The sequence below is a fragment of the Marmota monax genome, unplaced genomic scaffold (assembly GCF_021218885.2).
Source record: "Marmota monax isolate L192 unplaced genomic scaffold, Marmota_monax_Labrador192_F-V1.1 WCK01_AAM20220418_F8-fsc00001, whole genome shotgun sequence".
NCBI lineage: Eukaryota > Metazoa > Chordata > Mammalia > Rodentia > Sciuridae > Marmota > Marmota monax.
Window position 1 is genome coordinate 25,080,901 of NW_026693777.1, and position 24,992 is coordinate 25,105,892.

Here is a 24,992-nt window from a genome sequence, read left to right on the forward strand (position 1 = left end):
TGGAAAGCAGTATGGAGATTCTCAAAAGACTGCGAATAGAACCACCACATGGCTCAACTACCCCACTCCTTGATATTTACCAGCATACTCTAGTAATACAGCCACATCACTGTTTATAGCAGTGCAACTCACAACAGTCACATTATAGAACCAGCCAGGTGCACATCAACAGATAAAGGGATAAAGAAAATGAGGTATATATACACAAAGAAGTTTTATTCCACTATAAAGAATGAAATTATAGCATTTGCTGGTAAATAGATGGAACTGGAGAATATCATGCTAAATGAAATAAACCAGACTCAGAAAGTCAAGGGTCTAATATTTTCTCTCATATGTAGATGATAGAGCAAAATAAGGGTGAAGAAGGGAGAACAACACTACAAAAATGGGAGACCAGTGGAATGGACCAAATTATGCTGTGTCCATGTGTCAATGTACCACATTGAATGTGTGGTACATTCAAAAATGGGAGACCAGTGGAATGGACCAAATTATGCTGTGTCCATGTGTCAATGTACCACAGTGAATTCCACCTTTAGGTACCCCATAAAGTACTAACATATAAAACCAATAAACAGATGGGAGGGAAGGCCAGTGGAGCAGAGGAAAGGGGGACAGGGAGGGGAGGAAGAGAGAAGGTACCAGAGACTAAAATGGAACAAATTATGATTCTGTCAAAATGAACCCCATTATTATGTATAGCTATAGTGCACTAATAAAAACATTTTTAAGTTGAAGTATTTCCTTAAGAGAAGCCACTGATGCATGTTTACACATTGCTAAATTTTAAGTGAGTTAGAACTATCTTTTTATAATTTCAACTCCAAATAATCTAAATTATAAATCTCATACTCCCTCCTTAATTTACACACACACAGTCAAAAAGTTACTATAATGCTCTAAACCAAAACAAACAAACCTGCCTTAGCACACATATGAACTTATATGAAGGGTACCATCCCAATATCCCACCCCTGAAAGAATCCATATCATTAAGACTATCCAGTTTCAAAATTCAATTCATACCTCCCTCAGCTTCCCCTGTAATCTTTCTCTACCCATTATAAGTGTGTCTACCCATTCTCCAATTTAATCACCATTGCTTCCTGCTTCTAATCCTACCAACAAGATGGAAAATTCTGCTCAATCCCCTTTGTTTCTATAGACTCTTTCTCATCTCACTCTTTCCTTGAAAGTCATACTGGAAGATCAATATAGAGTCATCTGTTTTGTTGAGTATGGTCATAAACAGACTCAAAAAGACCAATTTAATCCATAAAAATATAATTGCCACCTCAAAAAGCCCACTTATTTCAGAATACCAATTTATCATAATCATTGTTAAAAATCCAGGTTCATTTAGGTATGTAAACAATGGTATACTTATTTTTAATACATAACAATTTTTAAACCAGGCAGGAATTGAGAGATAATGAGCAATAATACCCACTAACCACTTCCCCAACATTTTAAACATGAAGTAGAAAAGAAAACAGTAATGGAGATAAGCCATGGAATCTAGCTAGTATTCAATGTGGGGCATTCCCCATTAATCACACCCCAGGTCCTGACACAAAATGATCAAAGAAGGAAGCTCCAAGAACTACCCTCTGCAAGGTACCATGATCTATTAAATAATATAGTGATTCCACTGTCTGTCGATCACTCACAAAAACTTCCCTTTACATATAATAGGCCATTCTCTGAGCCAAGGATCTCCAGATCTCCATCGTACTCAACATCTACCAGATCCAACCAATGTAGCTTCCCTCTCATTTGTTCATTTGAAGGACTTCCTTTTCAAAGTTTTGCTTAAAGAACACACTTTATACAGCAAATATCCATGGACCATATATGACAAGCACTTGACCTAATCACCTCATTTAATCCTCCTAACAACCTTATAAGATATGTTCTGATGTTATTTACACTTTACAAATAAAGTTTAAAGATATTTAAAAAACAAACAACTTTACAGCCAGTTAATGTGGGAACCAGGATTTTAGTGTAGTCAGATTCCAAAACCTAAATTTTTATTTATAACACTTCTCTAAATGAAAACCATGACTAGTCCAGTTCAGCATTCCTCTGCATCTGTATCTCCATATTTCTGTATCTGTACTCAAACCCTTCCCTCCATCCAAAGGGGACATTTTAGTATTAATCTCAATCTGAAACGACTATGAATATCCAGATTTGACTGACCTTTATATACCCAGCCTAGTCTCCAGCTATTTCTCAAATTCACTGTGCAGTTACTCTCTTTCCATACCCAAATTATTGGAATTAATAACAACACATTACCTAATTTCAGTCTGATGGCACATGTTCACATTCTACCTTGTATAATTGTTTTCAATGTATATTATCTTGTGTGACCTATTAGAATGTTCCTAGAGGGCAGATTCTAGCCCTGACTTACATTTACTACCACTCCTTCAATTTCTACTATATTCCAATTGGAATGGCAAATATCTAATTCAAAATAATAAAAGCTGGTAGTATGTGGGACAACAGAAACTCTCATTAATTACTGGTGATAATGTAAAATGATATTGCCACTCTGATAGGTTTTATTTATTTTTTTAATATTCTTCTAGTTGTAGATGGACACGATGCCTTTAATTTATTTGTTTATTTTTATATGGTGCTGAGGATCAGACCCAGTGCCTCACAAGGGCTGGGCAAGCTCTATATCACTGAGCCACAACCCCAGCCCAGCAGGTTTTCTTTTTATAAACCTAAATAAATACAGATATCTCATACTAGAGAAAGGTACCAAAAACATACATTGGAGAAAAGATAGCCTCTTCAACAGATTGGGAGAAATCTTTACCATGCACACATCAGACAGACCACTAATTTCCAAGATATATAAAAAACTCAAAAACAACACCTTAAAAAAAACAACAAATAACCCAATCAATAATGGGCTAAGGAACTAAAACGACACTTCACAGAAGAGGATATACATTCCAATCAAAAACTATATGAAAAAATGTTCAACATCTCTAGCAACTAAAGAAACACAAAACTAAGATTTCATCTCATTCCAGTCAAAATTGCAATTATCAAGAATACAAACAACAGGGCTGGGGTTGTGGCTCAATGGTAAAGCACTTGCCTAGCATGTGTGGGGCATTGTGTTTGATTCTCAGCACTGCATATAAATAAATAAAATAAAATCCATTGACCACTAAAAAATATTTTTAAAAAAAATACAAGCACAATAAATGTTGGCAAGGATGTGGGGTAAAGGGTACACACATACATTGCTAGTGGGGGTAAAAATTGATGCAACCACTCTGGAAAGCAGTATGAAGATTCCTTAGAAAACTTGGAACAAAACCACCATTTGACCCAGCTATCCCAGTCCTCAGTTTATACCCAAAGGACCTAAAATCAACATACTACAGTGACACAGCCACATCAATGTATATAGCAGCTCAATTCACAATAGCTAAACTATGGAACCAATCTCGATGCCTTTCAACAGGTAAATGGATAAAGAAAATGAGATGTATATACACAATGTAGTGTTACTCAGACTTAAAGATGAATAAAATTATGGCATTTACAAGTAAACAGATGAAGTTGAGGAATATCTTGCTAAGCAATATAAGCCAAACCCCAAAAACCAAAGACCAAATGTTTTCTCTGATCAGTGAATGCTAATCCATAATGGGGGTGGGTGGGGAGAGAATGAAGCAACTTTGGATTGGGCAGAGGGGAGAGGAGGGGTATAAGGGTAGAGAGGATAGTGGAAAGAGATGAACATTATATTACCCTATATACATGTATGATTGAAGGAACAGTGTAAGTCTACATCATGTACAGCCAAAGAAATGAGAAGTTATGTTCCTTTGTGTACAATGAGTTGAAATGCATTCTGCTGTCATGGATGACTAATTAGAATTTTTTAAATTTTAAAAACATTCTACCATATAACCTAGCAATGAAGCTTCTAGGTATTTATCCAAATGAGTAGAAAAATATGTCCACACAAAATCCTGCATAGACATGGTTATGAATATGTCCTTCAGTAGAGGAATGGATAAACTCTGGTACATCTCGACAATGTTCAGTGCAAAAAGAAATGAGTTAAAAAAAAACATGAAAGAAACTTAAATTCTTTTCATCGGTGAAAAGAGCCAATGGAAAAAAACTACATTCTTCAAGATTCAAACTATATGACAATCCAGGGAAGGCAAATATATGGAGACAGTTAAAATAAATAATTAATTGATTTATTTAAAAATTCAGTGGTTGCAAGGGAATAGCAAGGGAATAGCAAAGGAAGGGAAAAACAAGCAAAGACCAGAGGATTGTTCAGGCAAAGAAACTACCCTATATGACACTATAATGGTAGATAAAGGTCACTCACTATACATTTGTAAACCCATAAAATACACAACACCGAGAGTGAGCCCTAATGCAAATCATGGATTTTGTGTGATGATGATGTATTAAAGTAGGTTTGTCAATTTTAACAAATGTACCACACTGGTTGAAGACATTGATAGCAGAAGAAGCAGTATCTATGTGAGGATAGGGGCTATATGAAAACTCTGTACTTTCTGTTCAATTTTGAGGTGAATCTTAACTGTTTTAAAATATTTTTAAAAAATAAAACAATTTCCCATCTGGTAAGAACATAGGAAATACTTGAATTATTACAAAAGTAAAAATAAACTAGTGTTAACATGTATTATTAATTTTATAACTGTATATGTAATTAATAACATTTATAATTACAAATCTGAACATAGCAAAGTAAGAATATTCAAAACTATAGAAAGAAATAATCTTGGTTTCTTATGGTATTAAGCTACTGAAAAGTGAACATAATCACACTGATATCCTATGACAGAACTCTACTAGAATGCTGAGTAGCTTAAACAAAAAACAAAAACATCATTTTTTGGTAGGCTAGATAATTTACTACTGATTTAAACTTTCCATTAAATAGATCTCAGAAATAAGTGAACATTGATACTAAGTGAAATGTATATGTTTAGATACAATTTATTTTATGCTTATTAAAAATATTGTGATTAATTCCAATAAAAGTAACATAGCCGTTTTTTCACTTAGAAAGCAAAGGTAATAGCAATATCATAGAGGCCAATTATTTATACAGAACACAAACATCTTCCTTTAAAAAGTAAGAAAAGAACCACAAATGTGAATTACTATCTTAAAAACTTTTTATGTGAAGCAGAACTCACTCATACCACAAGGAATCAGGTTGATATAATAGCTTGAAGAAAAAGGAATAGAGGCTAATTTTCTATAGCAATCATTTGACCCTTTATCTGCTTAACGGTTTACCTCAGATGTTGACCTGTCTGTAGTCAAGTATTAAAAGCAAACAAAAAACCTATTGTATTTGCTGAAAGATTTAATGTTATTTAAGTACAATTTTAGAGTCTTTTTTTGACATCCAGAATTTATAATTAAAGGCCTTAGGGCTTTCTCACCCTTTTAAAAATAAGTATTGTCTTCACCAAAAGAATAACCTATTTATTATAAAACTAAGAACAAACCTTTGAGATAATCCCTGGGACCAAAAGGAACAAGAACTTTTATGTATAATTGTCATAACCACAGGGGAGGAAAAAACAGTCTATTGTTAGTACCATAAGAAAATTCATCTTCGTATGTGCCCCTTATACTGTAAATTTTTATGCCATTATCCAAAATTGTAAGTTTTAAATTTTTATAATTATGATTTGAAAATATTCATAATAAAATTTATATAATGAAATTATTTCATTCCAATTAATGAATCCTCTAACGCTGACAAACCACCCCGCTAATTTTAATCTTCTCACACTAGACTTAAATATTTTCAATACCACCCTTCTACCTAAAAGATCAAGGTTAAATTTCTTCAATATCCTTTAAAAAATTGCTCCAACCAACTTTCTTTTCTCTCATCTCTGACTATTCAACAGCACCCCATGTTCTAGACTCAGACTACTAACTTCTCTTTTTAGCCTACCAAGTACTTTTATGCACTTGTGAGAAAAACCTGTTCTTAAAATTTGGTTCCATTATTTACCAGCAGGCTCTCTGTGCCTGTTCTCTATATGTAAAATTTGGTTTAAAAAATGCATATCTTGGGGCTTGGGTTGTAGCTCAGCAATAGAGTGCTCACCTAGCACATGTGAGGCGCTGGGTTCAATCCTCGGCACCACATAAAAATAAATAAATAAATAAAGTTATTGTGTCCAACTAAAAAAAATATTTTAAAAAATGTGTATGTCTTAGAGTTGAAAAAATTATACAAGGTGTGTACAGTCAGTCTGGAACTCATAGGTACCCATTAAACTAACATTTTATAATTTAATTAATAGACAGTCAATACAGATGTCACAAATATTAACTAATCATCTTTAAAAGTATGAATAAAACAACATAGACAGCTACTCAACCAAGATTTCTTTTTTTGTACTGGGGATTGAACCCAGGGACTCATGCTTTCCAGGCAAGCACTCTACCACTGATCTATACAACCCAAGCCCTCAACCAAGATTTTTAAAGGAAGTTTTATTTATATAACAATCAGAACAAAGCCACACTATTAAAATAAAACTTAAAAAATCTAAAAGACTAAACACGTTACCTCATCTTTCATTTCTGCATGCTTGCCATCCAAAAAACAAAACAATAAAAAATACTACATATTCTCCAGATTTTATTATCTTGATTAGTATCATGAAACTTTCAGTCAAAATATTTCATTTTGTCTACTCTTTTTAATTCACTTCCTACATTAAATCAGTCATTTGAATATTCTGTTTCAAAATATTACCTTTGTCTGTCACCCATCTCCCATTAATTTCTACTTATTTTTTTCATTATCATTATTTTTATCATTATCCAAATTACTGAAATGGCCCCTAAAAAATTTCATTGGTTTTGCTACTAGCCACAGACTAAAATCCCATTTTGTCTCATTAGCCCATATGTATATAACATGTATAAAAAACTGAATACAGTATATAAGAGTTAATATAATTATGTAATATATAGTTATATAATACAAATATAATTTTAACACTTATTAATAAAATATACAAGCTCTAGATTACAAATTCCAACCTATTTTAATGCACCTGTGTCAATTTCATTAAATTATTTGCAGAACTAAAATCTTGGGACTTTAATGGGTTACCCTAACAGCCAAGTTTACAAACTTCTCCTTTTTTGTAATTTTTATTTTTAATTGGCAAGAACTGTATATGTCCTTGGGGTATAATAGCATGTGTAAATGTATGTATGTACATACATACACAAACTATACGTACATATATACACTATATATATATATATATATATATATATATATATATATATATATAAATGGGGTATTATATCAAGTCAACTCACATATCTATCACCTCACACAGTTTTTTGTAATGAGAACATTTAAAATTATTTTGGCAATTCTGAAATATACAACACATTAACTGAAATCACCATGCTGTGCAACAGGTCTCAAAAATTTATACTGCTTATCTAACTGAAATTTTGTCAACATCCACCTCCACCCCACCTGCTTACCACTAACTCATGGTAAAACACCATTCTACTGTCTACTTCTGTAACTTTATTTTAAATTCTACATATAAGTGAGATCGTGCTTTATTTTTCTTCCTGTGCCTGACTTATTTCACTTCACACAATATTCTCTTCTAAGTCTGAATAGTATTCCATAAGACATACATACCACACTTTAACCATATATAGAATAATGAACACTTAGGTTGATTCCATATCATATCTTGGCTATTCTGAATATAGCTGTTATGAACACAGGGATGCAGAGAGATCTCTTCAATATACCAATTTTAATTCTTTTGGATTGAATTCTTTTGAATGCCCAAAAGAAAAATTACACCACATAATAATTCTATGATTAATGTTTTGAGGAACGTTCATACTGTTCTCCATATGGTTGTACTAATGATATTTTTATTAACAGTGTACAAGGGTTCATTTATATTCACATCCTCCTTAATACTTATTATTCATCTTTTGGATACTAGAGGTGTGGTGATATCTCATTGATTTGCATTTCCCTGGGTAGTGATGTTGAATATCATTTCATAAATCTGTTGATTGTCTGTATGTCCACTTTCAAGAAATGTCTATTTAAGACCTTAGCCCACTTTTTAATTATTTTCTTTCTTGCTGTTCAATTGTTCAAGTTCCTTGCATCTTGGAGATTATCTCCTTCTCAAGTTAACAAATATTTTCTGCTATTCTGGACTGTCTCTTTACTCTGTTGATTGCTTCCTTTGCTATACAGACGGTTTTTCATCTGATGAAACCCATGTGTCTATTTTTGCTTTGGTTATCTACAATCCTAACCTCTCCTTAACCCAGATCTAGCTTGTTTTACAAGCTTCATTTTCAGTCATATCCCATGCTTTCTCTACTTGTAACAGACTCCTTGCTCATCCTCCACCATTTTATATGCCTTTCTGTCTCTGTGCCTTTTTCTTTTGCTACAAATGTTCTTCCATTGCCTTTCTACCTGACAAATTATTCACCTTTTTTTAATTTACTTTTAATGTTCTTTTTATTTTCAAATGACACAATAACTATACATATTTATGGAGGACAGTGTGATATTTCAATACACGTATATAGTATGACTACTGTGTAATGATCAGATCTAGGAAACTGGCATATCCATCACGGTAAATATTTATCATTTCTTGTGTTGGGAACATTCAAAGTCATCTCTACTAGCTACACAATCGTTATTTACCACTGTTATCCTAATGTACTGTAGAACATTAGAAGTCATTCCTTCAATTCAACTGCACTCCTGTACCCCTTAACCATCCTCTCCAATTTCCTTTCCCCCACAGTCATTGCAGGTTTCTCTTAATCGTTTAAATCAAACTCAAATATTATCATGTCTCTGAATTTTACTAAATATACCTCTATTTACTAATGCTGGGTTAATTGCTTTCTTATCTTTATTCCCACAGCATTTTATAAATACCTATAAGATTTGTCACATTAAATTATAGTTATTTGTTTACATAATTACCTTCCCATTTAAAGTCTGAACTTATTGAAGAAACATGTATTTCCAACAGTAAAGTAACTCATATGAAACAATAAATGTTTGCTAAAGTGAGCTGAGTTCAGAAAATAAAGTAAATCCATGAAGCTAGGTCCCAAAAAGCAGTACTTCAAATAATAGTGGAACCAGTCTTTAACCAACATCAGGATTTATAGTTGATTTCTTTGCATAGTCTACTAATCATACACACATTCATATTCATTCATTCTTTCCTTCCTTCTCTGTTCCTCTCCCTTCACCCCCATATCTATCTCTATACCTTTCTCTTTCTCTCCCCAAATAACTTAAAATGCATATTAACAATATTGTAAGTATAAAGTCATTCTCTAATTTAATGACAAACAGCAAAAGTCTAGCCATTAATTGGAGTTTGCCTTCTTTCTTATGTAAACAATAACTTTCCTCTACATTGCTGAGTTTCCATTTTTTTTAAAAAGTGAACTGAGAACAAGAGAAGCTAAATCCCATAGTTTTGTGATTTTTTCCCAACTTTATATACACTTATTTAATTAACATAACTGCAAAAAATAAATGCAATTGGCACAAGGAAGTTTGGTTAACAATACAAATAACTCTTGATGTGTAACTAAACAGGTGAGAGAAATACAGAGATATACTTGAGGACAACTTCTAATGGGCAGCATTCACCATGTATTCATTATGCTCAGGGTATCGGTCAGTACATTTTATGGAAGGTCAGAGGAATGTCAGTTAATGAGATAATTAAGCAGAAGTTGGTTAAAAGAATTTCCAAATACTTTAAAATGAAGACAGTCCCTCATGAACTGTACATAATAGCATAATCATTTTCTAATTAAATGTTCTAAGCCATAGTTCCCCCTTCTGGTAAAGAAAGTATTACATATTGCATATCACAAACATTCTGACTTGCTCTTGCCTATTGATCCTAGTTCCCACTTCTAAACATGAACTCGTTTCACCCAAAGGCCCCAGGTTATCCATGCCTCCAAACTAATTCATCTCATAGCAAAAATGTATTTTTTTAAATCACGGCTCAAGAACCTATCCCTTATCTGTTCCTTCTATGTCCATCAGTTTATGACTGGAAGGTTAGAATTGTAAATATGCATTCAACTTGCCCTGCAACATCTATTATCTCATTTCCCCTTGTTACCTAACAGATTTTTGACGAATTATATTGCCTGTAGAATATATATGTAAACTGGGTTTCATCCTGATTGCTATCCAACTGCTTGTCCTATACTTATTATCTATATATAACCAGATTTATACATACTTGCCCAGTTCTTCCAGATTTCTGTTAGGCATATCTTCTCAGTCCATATCCTAACTTTGCTTTGTCACGCCCAAATCCACCATCTTCTCAACTAAAATTCTCAACTAAATTGCTAAGATTATATGCAAATGAGTATAATTAGAATGAAAAAGCAGTGACTCTACAGCACTAAAAGATACCTAAATCATATTCTATATATGCTTCTGTTCTGGCATAACAAATGAAATTAGACATTTTAGAAAAGTTTTGATAATGAGTGAAACAAAAAGACTTTCTGTATTTTCTCAGAAAGGATACTTTAAAGAATTAGAATATTCATTCTTTAGAAATTTATATTTTCTAAAAATTTACCATACATAAACCTTCTGAAGAATAACCAATTTTTAGTCTGGGGATGCAGCTCAATGGTACAGCACTTGGGTTTAATATGCAGTACCACATAAAACAAAAAAAGAAAGAAAAGAATAACCAATTTTAGTATCATATTTTTAATAATAAAGATTGTAATTATATTTGACTATCAAGTTTTAGTGAATAATAAAAAAGCAACTGACTCTCATAATCTCATTCTAATTTTCATAGATTACAACCTTTGTGTTATTTCCTAACCTACACTTTAAAATAATTATGAATACTTTTTTTAAAAAACATTAATTTTTGAATCAATATAACTTCTAGACTTTTTTTTTATTAGTTGCTCAAGACAATACAATGATCTTGACATATCTTTCATTTGATTCAAATAGGGTATGAATTCTCATTTTTCCACGTATACAGATTCTAGACTTTTTAACATCTCTAAAATTTCATTTAAGAAAACAGAAACAATCTTAGAGTAGTTTTGATTTGCATTTCTCTAACTGCTAGCGATGATGAACATTTTTTCATATATTTGTTGATTGATTGTATATCCTCTTCTGAGAAGTGTCTGTTCAGATCCTTGGCCCGTTTATTCAGTGGGTTATTTGTTTTTTTGGTGCTTAGTTTTTTGAGTTATTTATATACCTTAGAGATTAGTGCTCTATCTGATGTGTGAGGGGTAAAGCTTTGCTCCAAAATATAGGCTCTCTATTCACCTCACAGATTGTTTCTTTTGCTGGGAAGAAACTTTTTAGTTTGAGTCCATCCCATTTATTGATTCTTGCTTTCAATTCATGTGCCAAAGGAGTCTTATTAAGGAAGTTGGGGCCTAATCCCACATGATGAAGATTAGGGCCTACTTTTTCTTCTATTAGATGCAGGGTCTCTGGTTTTATTCCTAGATCCTTGATCCATTTTGAGTTGAGTTTTGTGCATGTCCAGTCAGAATGGCAGCTATTATGAAGACAAACAACAATAAGTGTTGGCAAGTATGTGGGGGAAAAGGTACACTCATATACTGCTGGTGGAACTGCAAATTGGTGCAGCCAATATGGAAAGCAGTATGGAGATTTCTTGGAAAATTAAGAATGGAACCACCATTTGACTCAGCTATCCCTCTCCTGGGTCTATACCCAAAGGACTTAAAAACAGCATACTACAGGGACACAGCCACATCAATGTTTATAGCAACACAATTCACAATAGCTAAACTGTGGAACCAACCTAGATGCCCTTCAGTAGATGAATGGATTAAAAAAAATGTGGCATATATACACGATGGAATATTACTCAGCAATAAAAGAGAATAAAATCATGGCATTTGCAGGTAAATGGATGGAGTTAGAGAAGATAATGCTAAGTGAAGTTAGTCAATCCCAAATAACCAAATGCTGAATGTTTTCTCTGATATAAGGAGGCTGATTCATAGTGGGGTAGGGGTAGAGAGGGGGAGCATGGGAGGAACAGACGAACTCTAAATACAGCAGAGGGGTTGGAGGGGAAGGGAGAGGGTTGGAATGTGATGGACATTATTATCCAAAGTACATGTATGAAGACACGAATTGATGTGAATATACTTTGTATACAACCAGAGATATAAAAAATTGTGCTCTATATGTGTAATAAGAATTGTAATGCATTCCATTGCCATATATAAATTTTAAAAAAAATTATAAAGACTGTAAAAAAAGAAAACAGAAACAAGAGTTTTGGTTTTGTTTTGTTTTGCAAAAGTATCCTTTTGACTAATCAAATCAGCAAGAAAAGACACTAAGATTACTCAAACCTCTGATTCCAGAACACTGTATATCAGAAAGCTACTTCAACAGTCCACAGCTTTGAAGTATTTTCAAACTACTGTGTCAACAGAAGCATAAATAATGATAAGCAACATATGACTTTAGTTATCATGGATAATTACTAAAAATCCTACCAAAAAAAATCATAACATTATTTCCTTTTGCTTAAACTATTATTAACATACAAAGAATACATATAGACATTGTCTTCCTTCCCAGCTAGAATATTACTATCTCTACTAATAATTTTTTAAGATAAATTACTAAAGAATATCCTTTATTTAAGTATGCCTTCAATTTGACAAATATAATTTAAGTGGACAAGAGATTCAATTAGGTAAAATTAGTTATCACAAAACCTGTTAAAAGACTTTTAGGTAAGACATTCTCCTAAGCATCTAAATGATAAAAGCACAAGGTCTCAGGTCTCAAATTAAAACATACCAATTTCCTCCACTTCTTCTAGGAAATCATTATATTCTCTTAGACTAGGAAAATCTTCTTCTCTTTTATTGTATCTTAAAGACAAGAAAACATCAACATGTTACATATATTTGCATTCAATATTTTAGAACTAGTTTGCTTGTTCTTAACCTCATTCATATATGACATATAGAAAATGACTGTGTACTGTGTAAAACACTGTTTTCTGGACACTAGGTTTTTAACTAGACCAAGAATGCTATTCTCCTTCCTGCACTCTTGCTGGAAATCAAACCCAGAGTCTCACATATGATAGGCAAGTACTCACCCTCTGAGCCATACACTCAGCTCAAGAAATTTGTTCTTAAAATTCTTATGACTATAGAGAAGAAGCAGAATCATAAGACTTCAGGGAAAGAAAAATTAATAGTTAATAGGTTTGGGAAATGAACTTAAACAAGGTGTATCACTGGAAATTATGAAATAATTTACTTGTTACAAATAGATTCACTAGTTTCCAGAAAATGAAAACTTAATTCAGGGACTCCTATTTTTTTCTTGACAGTTAAGAATGCTATATCAGCCAAACACAGTGACCCACTTGTAATCCCAGCTCAGATTAGAAGCTGGAGGCCAGCCACAGCAACTCAGCCAGGCCCTAAGCAACTTAGTGAGATACTGTCTCAAAATTAAAATAAAAGGGGCTATGGATGTAGCTCGGTGTCCTTGGGTTCCATCCCAATACAAAACAAAATGCTAAATCAGAAAAGCCTACAACTATTTTAACATATATAAAGAATTATAAAACTATAAGGAATTAACAATAAAAGATCAGAATCTAAGAGACTACCTCCTAGAAGCAATGTAAGTAATAAAGCAACAGCTAGGGAAACTTGGTTAGAGGCCTACATAGATGTGACTTAAATACTGGTGACCTGGGTTGAAAAGTATACCACCAAAATAAGAATTTAAACACTGGGCTGAGCTAAGTGATGTACACGCCTAGCATGCCCAAGGCTCTAACACACATTTGAAAAAACAAAACAAAAAAAAAACTTTAAAACAATTATTTTAACTTCAAAATCAATCAAGTCCCCTTTATAAAAAGGCAGATAAAATAAAATTCAAATACCATAAAATACAAATATTATAACCAATATTATAGAACAAACACACATATATAACAAAATAAATCATAGCTAACACAGGTGTTTCTCTAATAGATTTCAAACCTCAATTTAAATGTTACCTCCTCAGTTCTTACTTATCACTGATAGCTATCAGTACTCAATCACTACTTTATAGTATTTTTCTCAATTTATAATTACATAATTATTCTGCCTATTTTATTTTCTATCTCTTGGTTATACTATGCAACTACATGGTAAACCTCATGAGGACATGGTTCATGGCTAGATATTCATCATTTTGTACCTATTGCCTAACACACAAAACACACTGCATACAGTAGGTATTCTACAGTTATTAATTAAGGAATAAATGGCAAATGGATAAACTGTGAAGCTTTCAGTCAAGAGGCTCTTTAACAAAGGTTAGAATAATAACATTACTCAGTTCTCTAAAAATATAATAAATTTTTGTAAAGCAAGTACATAGATGAATTTACAGTTATTCATTTGCCAATCTTTAACAACTGCTAAAGTCTTCTTTGTTGGCTTAATCATTTTAACAATAATACTTACATCTTTAGCACTTTTTTTCTGATCTCAACTTCCTTGTCAACAGTGGGATCTTCAAAGAGCTGTACCCTGAAGTTGCTCTTCCGAAGTGGAGTGCCACACTCAGGACAGTTTCCAGCTCCTCTCACAAACAGTAAATCCACACAGCTTTCACACCTGTAAGGAAAGAAATAAAATGACATTTAAGACAATGTTCAAATCGGCAACAAGTTTGAATCGTTTGCCTTTTAGAGGAATTAGGGAAACATGAAAACTCTTCATTGCTACTTAATGTTATCAAAAAAAAAAAAAAAACTTTTGGAAAATGACCATTTTCATTTGGAGCTTACTTTTCAGATACAGATATCCCAAGAGATACCAGTTGAGTTTTACAAATTAGAGAAATTTATAAATTAAAATAAGTTGAATAAAACGCTAAGAAGATTCAGAACAGCAATGTCAAGGAGAAGTCAATGAGCAAAGTAAAAGACTTTATGGTCACTTCTATCCCCAATTCAATAAAGGTTGAGCATCCCAATTCAAATATCTGAAATCTGAAACACGCAAAATCCATAACTTTTTGAGCACCAACATGATGCAAGAAGTGCAAAATTTCATATTGTAAAATTTTGTTTCATGCACAAAATTAATAAAAATCATGAATGATATTGCCTTCAGGCTATGTGTGTAAGATATATATGAAGTACCGATTTTGTGTTTAGACTTGTTTCTCATCCCTAAAGTGACTTGTGATATATATGCAAATATTCCAGAATCAAAAAAAAAAAAAAAACATTCAAAATCCAAAACACTTTTGATTGGTTCTAAGCATGTCAGATAAGGGATACTCAACCTTATTCACTCTAGACCTGGGCAAGAGAAGCCTCTACCAGGAGATGCTCCGTATACAACAAGCACTTATTTTTCCCATTTGCAGCCCTGTAATGAAATTTTATAAAAGTTCTGTTTACAAGAGAGAGGTGCAAACTCAATGAGGCCCCACAGGCCAGAGACAAAAGAACTTAGAGTCCCCTAGTATGTGTAGAAAGGAGAAAATCATCAGAGCTTCTGCCATGAGAAATCCTAGAAAGAGCATGTGTTTATAAAACTTTACTCAAAGTTGGACACCCTAAATCAACCAAAATTAATGCCCAGACAAATGATATTTCCAAGATACCGGCATCCCCTCTACCTTTTCTTCTTTATTCTTCTTGGGAAATACAGTTTTTGAGCTGGAAAAGTCAGGAACTAGAAGTGAACCACTCTATAACCAAATTTCTGAAGAACTGGTAGGATCAGTCCAAATATTATTTTAGATGGGTCCAGGCATCACTGGATTACCCCTGCCCTAATCCAACAGATCCATGCTACCACTTAGGAGAGAAGGTTGGACACCAAGAGACAGCAGCTACTTTAGCCTTGAGTCTTGAGGGTATAGGCTAGCAGGAACTTGGGCTGGGTCAAGATGTAGCTTAAATTATAACTTTTAAGTATTCATATATCTTGATAAGTATTCAAACACTGCATCCTCCAACTATAATCTTACCCAGTTACATGTGTGTTAGGACTCTTTTTATTTTTCATAAATAAAAATATATACATGATACACACACATACATACACACACATATTTAGTTGTATATGGACACAATACCTTTATTTTGTTTATTTTTATGTGGTGCTGAGGATCAAACCCAGTGCCTCACATGTGCAAGGCAAGTGCTCTACTGCTGAGCCCCAACCCCTGCCCTTTTTTTAAAAGCAATATTTGAAATTATTTGTGTTTTCTGTCTCCCCCACTAGGATATATTTCATGAAGGTATAACTTTTATCCTTAGTGCCTCATAGTAAGTATTAAATAAACTTTACTGAATAAAGAAATGAATATGTGACAGAGGAATAAAAAAGGTTCTAATTAATAAGGGAAAAGGTGATTTCTTCTAAGTATGTATTTAACTTAACGGATAAGAGGAATAAGTGAAAAGGGAAAGTAAGAATTTTTAAGGATATTAGCAAACTACCAACATTAACCTCAGCATATCTATATCTTAATAGTGTCATCTAAAAATAGGAGAAAATAATTTCAGAGATCATAGCTTTCATTACCAAGATAAAAACAAAATCAGAAACAGAAAAGCCACCCTAAATTTAGAACACATAGGAGTCAACACTTCATTATTCCCTGTAGTTTGAAGAAATTAAACCCAAATTCAGAAGTTGAAAACAGGCATGTTTTATAACTATATTAATTAAAGATCTTTATAAGCAGGGAGTCATATGAAATATTCAAAAGTAACTGAACCACAAAAAAAGTTTCATACTTCAAGGTTTGGGAGTCTAGATGTAGTTAATAGTTCATTTATTTAGAATATATGTAGAATAATTTAATACTTCTATAAGTAATATTGTATATTAAACATAATATATTACTTGCTTCCAAAATTAGGTATACATTTCCACTTTTTAAAAATCTGTCATAAACCAAGCATAGTGATACTCCCAGCTGTTTCTGAAGCTGATGCGGGAGAATGGCCAAGTTTGAGGCCAGCCTGGGCAACTTAACAAGACCCTCAAACTAAAAAATAAAATGGGCTGGGGGTGTAAGAGCTCAGTGGTAGAGTACTTGTCTAGCATGTGTAAAGCTGTGAGTTTATTCCCTACCTCAATAAAAATAAAAATAAAAATCTATTTTGCCTGGCTTTGTGGTGCAGGCTGTAATCCCAGCAGCTCAGGAGGCTGAGGCAGGATGATGGTGTGAGTTCAAAAACAGTCTCAGAAATTGAACAAGGTCTGAAGCAACTTATGAGACCTGGTCTCAGAATAAAATATTAAAAGGGCTGGGGATATGGTTCAGTGGTTAAGTGACTCTGGGTTCAATCCCTAGTACCTAAAGAAAAAAATAAGAATCTGCCTTAAGTCAATGTAATGTAAACAAAATTGTGGGTTGGATGGTTCAGTTGTTAAAAGTGTGTCTTATCAATGGATTCAATTCCCATCACTCCAAAAAGAAAAAAAAAATCAGAAAGGGAAATATGTTGTATAGGAAAATAAACTAAAAAATCTTTAGGAACTAAAGGTGTACCTCAACGGTAGAGTGGGTGCTTAGCAGATGGGTTCAAATTCAGGGCATCCGGCAAATTGAGTACAAGTTCTATCACTGAGCCCTAGTTCCTCCCTTTCTGATTTTAACTGGATATTTTCTGATTTTAACTGAATATTTAAAAGGTTATTTTTAAAGTTCAAACAATATAAAATTATACTGAGAAAAAAAGTTCTAATTTCTTTTGTTCTATATCTCACTTCTAACAGAAAACAAACTACTGCTAATTTTAGTGTTTATGTTGCCACATTTTTTTCTACATATTTATAAGTTATACATATGAAAACTAGTCATATGAAAAAAGTAAGAAGTTGATAGTTGCTAGTTCATTTTATCTGAAATAGTTTTCCTTCCTCCCAGAGTACTAGGAATTTGTCAAACTAAATCTTGTGTTTTACAGAACACATAAACATTTGCAAAAAAAAAAAAAAAAGTGTAAATCATCAGTCATTATCCATTCCAAGAACATTTTTATGGGTTTATTTGTTTTTAAAAGCCTGAATGATTATCTTCCCTTTTTCTGACTTATTTTATCAAAATATTTAATTGCTTATATTCCCTTAAGACATTAATCATTTTGTTTGCCATAATTTGGAAAAACAACTACATTCTTTGCAGAATTTAAACAGTTATTAAGATAGATTAACTTAGAAAAAGACAAATAATTTGTTACAAATACTATACTTAAGGCTTTCAGTGAAGTAACATATACAAAACTAATATACTTGGCTTTGTGGGGAATGTAAAGTGAATAACACTAACTTCATGCATAAAGGCCTCATATATTGTAGTGGAAATAGAAAAGAAAATGACCCTATAATCTCTTAGGCAACAAGCAACGGCTCAACAAAATTATATCTACTGTACTCTCCTGGCCAGTGAATGTTAATACATCATACTCAAATGCTCTAAGCCAAGGAAAGTTTTTTAACTATGTAGACTCTACTGTTTCATACCCCCACTTTCTGCCACAGAGGAATAGCTAAAAAGGGCATGTGGGGTCACAATGCTGGATGCTAAGTTGCACATTTGATAAAGGCTCAATGCCCCATCAAGGAAGGAAAGTAAAAATTCAAGAAACTTAAAGAAACAAAGAAAACTAACAATTGTATGAATGGTAAAGGAACATTCTATGGCTACCAGGGGCATTCTGGACTTTGGAGACTTCACAGAGAACAACCTGCTACTAAATCAAACAGGAATGCATCTCTATAGGGACTATTACTATGATTCTACCTCAGAAAAAGAAAGGCAAATTGAATTAATACTGATTTCCAGAAAAATAAGGCATGTCTTTGGGTCAAAGGAATTAAATATATATTTGCATAAGTAGGTCAAAGAACAATGTCTACAATGATCTGAAAAGGCTATTAAAATGTTTCTCCATTTTCCAACTACATACTATACATTTCAACCAAAACAACATGTAACAACAGAATCACCACAATAGCAGTTATGAGAATCCAGCTGTCTTCTCTTAAGCCAAATATTAAAAGAGATTTGCAAAAATGTAAAACATGCTACTCATCTCATAATTTTTTTGTTTTGAAAATAGTCTCACAAAAATATTTTAAATTTTCATTATACTTATTATTCTAGTCCTTCCCATTTCTTAATTCACTTTTCTATTTCTCTTGATTAGAGATGTTAACATGTGACAATTTTATAATTTTTAATAAGTATCTTCAAATTTTCTCAATTTCAACTTCCAATATCACAAAGATTAACAGATTAAAAAAAATCAAAGTTCTCTAAAAGCTCCTAGGGAGCCTCAATTTTTTTAAGATTATAAACACACTAAAGGGGCTATTGATGTACATTGTTTGCATACCATGTATAATGCTCTGGGTTCAAACTCCAACATCACAAAAAAAAGTAAAAAGTTAAAAAAAAACAAAAAAAACTGAGACCAAAATATTAGAGAACCACCACATTTTGGGATTACATTAAAGAATGCAATCATAATTTAAGAGATCTCCAAAATATCCAAACCATCAAGATTCTCTTATTTATTAGTATGAAATAACATTTTAAATTTTTTGCACAATATTATTCTACTTCTCTTTGTATGCTTTATTTTGCTATCCTACCTATTTCTATTGAAAGAAATATTAGAGGTCTGTTCAAAGTATCACTTTTAAGAAATTTGGATTTCAAAGTTCTGCTATTTTTTGTTTATCAGTCATTTCCTTTATCCAATTTTCTTAGTTATATTTTGTTTTTACTTCTCAGTTTAATACTTTTTGCAAGGAATGGGGAAGCAGAGCTAGAACTGAACCCAGGGCCTCATGAATGCTAGTCAAGCATTGTACCACTACATCCCCAGCCCCAGTTTAACACTCTTTAATTATTTTGTTCTTCATAACCACAATGAAGTTTGTACTTTTCTATTACTTAAAGAATTCATAAAAAATATAATTCATTTTTTAAAAAACTATTTTTTCTGGGTCAATAGCTATCAAGCATCCAAACAGATGACTGTTTAAATAGAATAAAATATAAAAACTAGTCAAGCTACTATTTCAGTCAATTAGTTCCTCAAATATATAATCTAAACAGCTACCTGGCTAGTTGGGTACCCTCAGTACTGTGCCAGGTACTTTCTCAAATGCATAGTCATATATTAGTTGGGACCTCAAATGTTGAATGAGTACAAGAATATACATTCTAGTAAACCAACAGTCAATAATAGCAAAACAATAGACTGAAATTGTAGAAATGTGCCATTACAAAAAAAAATTTATGAACTACAATGGTAGACTGTGAGAGCACATTATCATTCTCCCTGCATCAACAAAAACATCCACCCAGAGAATAAAAGATCCACCCAGAGAAAGTAGGGCTGTTAAGGCAAAAACTGCATTTATTTTATGACAAGCAATGCTTAACCTGAAATAGTCCTAAAAATTTAATGTTCTCATTTTTGTTTCTAGAAAGAAAATTATATTAATGTTTGGTCCACATTTACTATAAAATTTTCAATTAATCCTCTTAAAAGCCCAGCAGACACTAAGAAAAAAAATCAATTTAAAATAACAGAAATCTACATAATTTAATATATGTGTTTAAACCTTCATGTTTCCATGGTCTAATGATATCTCTGCACCAACGATTCGCTTGCTCATAAGCCAGGTGTTTTAGTAATGGCATTGCTTGTTCTGTATTCCCAAAAACTCTGGTAGCTGTTTGAATAAGCCTATCTACAAATTCAGCATAAGGTTCGTTAGCTCCTTGTATTACCTTAGATAATTGACCTTGTAAACCTCCATGTCCTTGTAAAGTCTTCCATGCCTTAATTGCATCTGCAGCAATTTGTGCGTATACACCAGGATCATATGCAATTTGTTGCTGCTGATCCTCATAAGGTCCCTTTCCTAACAACATATCTAGATTTCTCTGAGGATGACCAGCTGCTGCATTTCGCCTAGCCGTCTCCTTGCAAAATTCCTCATTGGCAACCTTCCATAACAGGTATTGTCCTCCATTTAGCACAGCTTTACACATATTAGCCCAATCTGCTGGCGTCATGTTCAAGTTGTTAATGGATTCGACCATGCTTACAGTGAAGGGTGCTTGAGGACCATAGGTTGTTACAGCCTCTTTTAGCTGCTTCACTGTTTTGAAATTTAAAACTTGGTAAAATCGCTGCCCTCCTGCCTCAAATACAGGGCATGTTAATATTTGAGATCTTGTCTCAGGATCCCAACTATCAACTGCGGGGGTTGGGGACCTCCCAGCATATGGAGGTGGCCTTGTTAGTTGGACACTTACGTCCTCTGGTAATAGAAAGGTGTTAGTAACAGTCTCCTGTAGAGGTGGTGCTGTTGGTTGGACACTTACATCCTCTGGTGATAGAAAGGTGTTAGTAGCAGTCTCCTGTTGTAACTTTCCCCCGATGGCTTTTTCTGTTCTACACTTTCTTTCTCTGTCTGACTAGCTTGAGAGGCCTTCTCTTTTACTTGAATCTTTTGCTCTGTCTGACTAACTTGAGAGACCTTCTCTTTTACTTGAATCTTTTCCTCTGTCTGACTAACTTGAGAGACCTTCTCTTTTACTTGAATCAATATGTCTTCTCCTTCTTCTACCATTGTCTGAACTGAAGGCTTTGGACTAAGCAAACAAGATATGAACGTCCACAATGGCAATGTGCCAACTGGCAGAGTCCCTGGGCTTTTCTTTTCTATTCTTTTTAAATCTTCACCATGATGGTTCCATTGTGATATATTTAACAACTCCTCCTTAAAAAGCCATGGGCTACATTTTTGTATTGTATCAACATATGCCCTGATTGTTCTTGATTTTACTGAGATGCCTCCTTCCTTTAACAATTTACTTAACACTCTTTCAGTTTGTTTTTTACTAATTTCTGATCCCGTATTTCTACTATAATACAACCCAACAAGATAACGCCTAACAAAACTGAAACTGAGTGAAACAAAATTGGAACAGCACAAAATCATTATAATAGCCTCCTGAAATGTCCATCCGTCCTTTCTCCCTATCTGTTCCTCAGATGTGAGCGGTTTTTCTTCCATCTTACACATCTCCAGGGACAGGCAACTTAAAACAAAAGTGAAACAAAATAACAAAAGAAGAATCTTAAAATGGCTACCCATCCTCTCGCCCTGCCCTCAGGGGTGAGCAGTTCACTTACCCTCAGTCGCTCCCCGTGCGAGCCACCAAATGCCGCAGTCTGGCTGGGCACAATCAGGAGCCATTTGTCAAAAGAAACTAACTTTATTTTTAGAACCACACACGCCAAACAAAACAGCCTCTCAGGAAAAACCCTCAGAGCCTCAACTGCCACCACCGGCTTTCCACAAGCCTCTCTCTCCCACACAAGCTTCTCTCCACCTCCCACAATCCTCCTGCTCTTGAGGCCGATTGGCTGGGTCACGTGGGCGGAGCCAAAAAAGTCCCCCAATGAGCAGCTCCGTGGTCTGAAAGGGCAGGGAAACAGCCCAATGAGCATCACCGTAGAGGAGCCAATCAGCTAGATGTTGCTGGGGCCGAGGAGCCAATCAGCTAGATGTTGCTGGGGCCGCTGTGAGCCAATCATCAGCGGGCAGCTGGAAGTTTGCTGGCAGCTGGAAGTTTGCTGGGGCCCCTTCGGCTGTGGCTCTCAACAATTTTATGACAAGCAATGCTTAACCTGAAATAGTCCTAAAAATTTAATGTTCTCATTTTTGTTTCTAGAAAGAAAATTATATTAATGTTTGGTCCACATTTACTATAACATTTTCAATTAATCCTCTTAAAAGCCCAGCAGACACTAAGAAAAAAAAATCAATTTAAGATAACAGAAATCTGTCTCCAGATTGTTTCAAAATAAGTCATTTCAAATTTGTAAAATTTTAAATTTTGCTGAATGACAGGGACAATTTTTTTTTTGGGGGGGGCAGGGGTACCCAATGAGGTATTACATCCCCAGCCCTTTTATTTTTTATTTTAAAACAAGGTCTCACTAAGAGACTAGCCTCAATCTTGCAATTCTCCTGCCTCAGCCTCTTCATTTTGCTGGAATTTCAGGCATGTGCTACCATATCCAACGGAACAATTGCACTTAGTAGTAAAATTAAAATGGGAATGTTTTCCACATTATAAAGAGGGAAAATTCAAACCTCTTATCAATGGTCACTCAATAATCAACTAAATGAGTTACTACCAAAAGAACTAAAACCAGTAGCTTACACAGCAAATGTTCAAAAAATAGTAGCTATATCTCCACATTCATGCACTCCTTTCCACCTGGCCAAGAATTCTTAAATTGTCTAGAGGGTCACTGAGAATATTTTCTGCTTTTCAATTAAACATCCAGCAACTTCCAATATCCTAAATTCTGATATTTACACAAAATTACTGCATTTTTCCCCAGTTTCATTGATATCAAGGGTATACTGTAAAACAAAGTGTTTCTCAAAAACCACTGAACAATTACTTCTAGAGGGAAAAAACTTTTTTTTTTAATTTCAAGTGCCAAGCATTACTTCTGACAGAAGTTCTTGTAGAAAAGATTTACAAAAAATACATGAATATAGGAGGATAAATTGACTAACTCCATTAATAAAAGCCGACCCAAGCTGCACACAGTAACACACTTATAATCCCAGCAACTTGGGAAGCTGAGGCAGGAGGATTGAAAGTTCAAAGCGAGCCTCAGCAACTTAGCCAGGCCCTGACCCATGTCTCAAAATAAAAAATAAACAGTACTGGGGATGTTGCTCAGTGGTTAAGCATCCCTAGGTTTAATCGCCAGTATCAAAAACCAAAACAAAACAGCTTCCTGACTTGGATAATTATTTGAATACATGTAGTCAACAAATAAATAAATGTGTGTGTGTGTGTGTGTGTGTGTAAAAAATTAGACTAGGACCAAGGATGCAAATGTCTAGGTAGTTAGATATCAATAAGCACATCACTGATAGCTAGCTGGGTTTATATCATCAAAACTGTGTGTGTGTGTGTGTGTGTGTGTTTTGGCTGGAGAAGAAACCAGGATACCACACCAGCCCATATTATCAAAATTTTGAAGAAACATTTGATTATGCCAAAAACACACCACACCTACACAAAGTCATTGGTTCCCTTCGAGAATTTAGAATAAAATGACTACTTCTTCAGACCTGCTTATTGGCATCTTGAAATTCCAGAGATAATACAGAGATTTACCAATGGCTTTGAACAACGGAAAGGAAGTAGGAACAAAATATTTGAGTATACATTTCTCAAAAAAATACACAAATATCCAAAAAGTACATGATATGATATTCAATATCATTAGCCATTAGAAAAATGCAAATTTAAACAACACTGTGATGTCATTTCACACCCACTAGAATAATAAAAAAAAAAAAAGAGTCAAACTCAATGGCATAAACCTATAATCCCAGTGACTTGGGAGGCTGAGGCAAAAAAGATCCCAAATTCAAGGTCAGCCTCAGCAATTCAGCAAGACCCTGCCTCAAAATAAAAACTAAAATACAAAAAATATTGGAGGTATAGCACAGTAAAAAAGTAACCCTGGGTTCCAAGTACACACACAGACACACACACACAGAGAGAGAGAGAGAGAGAGAGAGAGAGATGTTGGCAAGAAAATGAAGAAATCAAAACCCCCAAACATTGCTGGTAGAAATGTAGAATGATTCTGTTGCTATGGAAATTGGTGGTTCCTCAAGAAGTTTGGGGGTTCCTCATGATCAAGCAATTCTCCTCCTAAGTATATACCCAAATGATGTAAAAACAGGAATTCAAACAAGTATGT

The 24,992-nt window shown here is 33.8% G+C and overlaps 1 protein-coding gene across 2 annotated transcripts in view; it reads right to left on the bottom strand.

The window, feature by feature from the left end:
• Mnat1 (MNAT1 component of CDK activating kinase) overlaps nucleotides 1-24,992 on the bottom strand; it is a 239,691-nt gene that overhangs the window by 158,987 nt on the left and 55,712 nt on the right. For both annotated transcript variants that reach the window (XM_046461149.2, XM_058584611.1), the window contains exons 2-3: nucleotides 14,653-14,805; nucleotides 12,971-13,044 (exon numbers count right to left, since the gene is read on the bottom strand). In XM_046461149.2, the coding sequence (XP_046317105.1) occupies nucleotides 12,971-13,044; nucleotides 14,653-14,805 (227 nt within the window). The remainder of the gene's footprint in view (nucleotides 1-12,970; nucleotides 13,045-14,652; nucleotides 14,806-24,992) is intronic.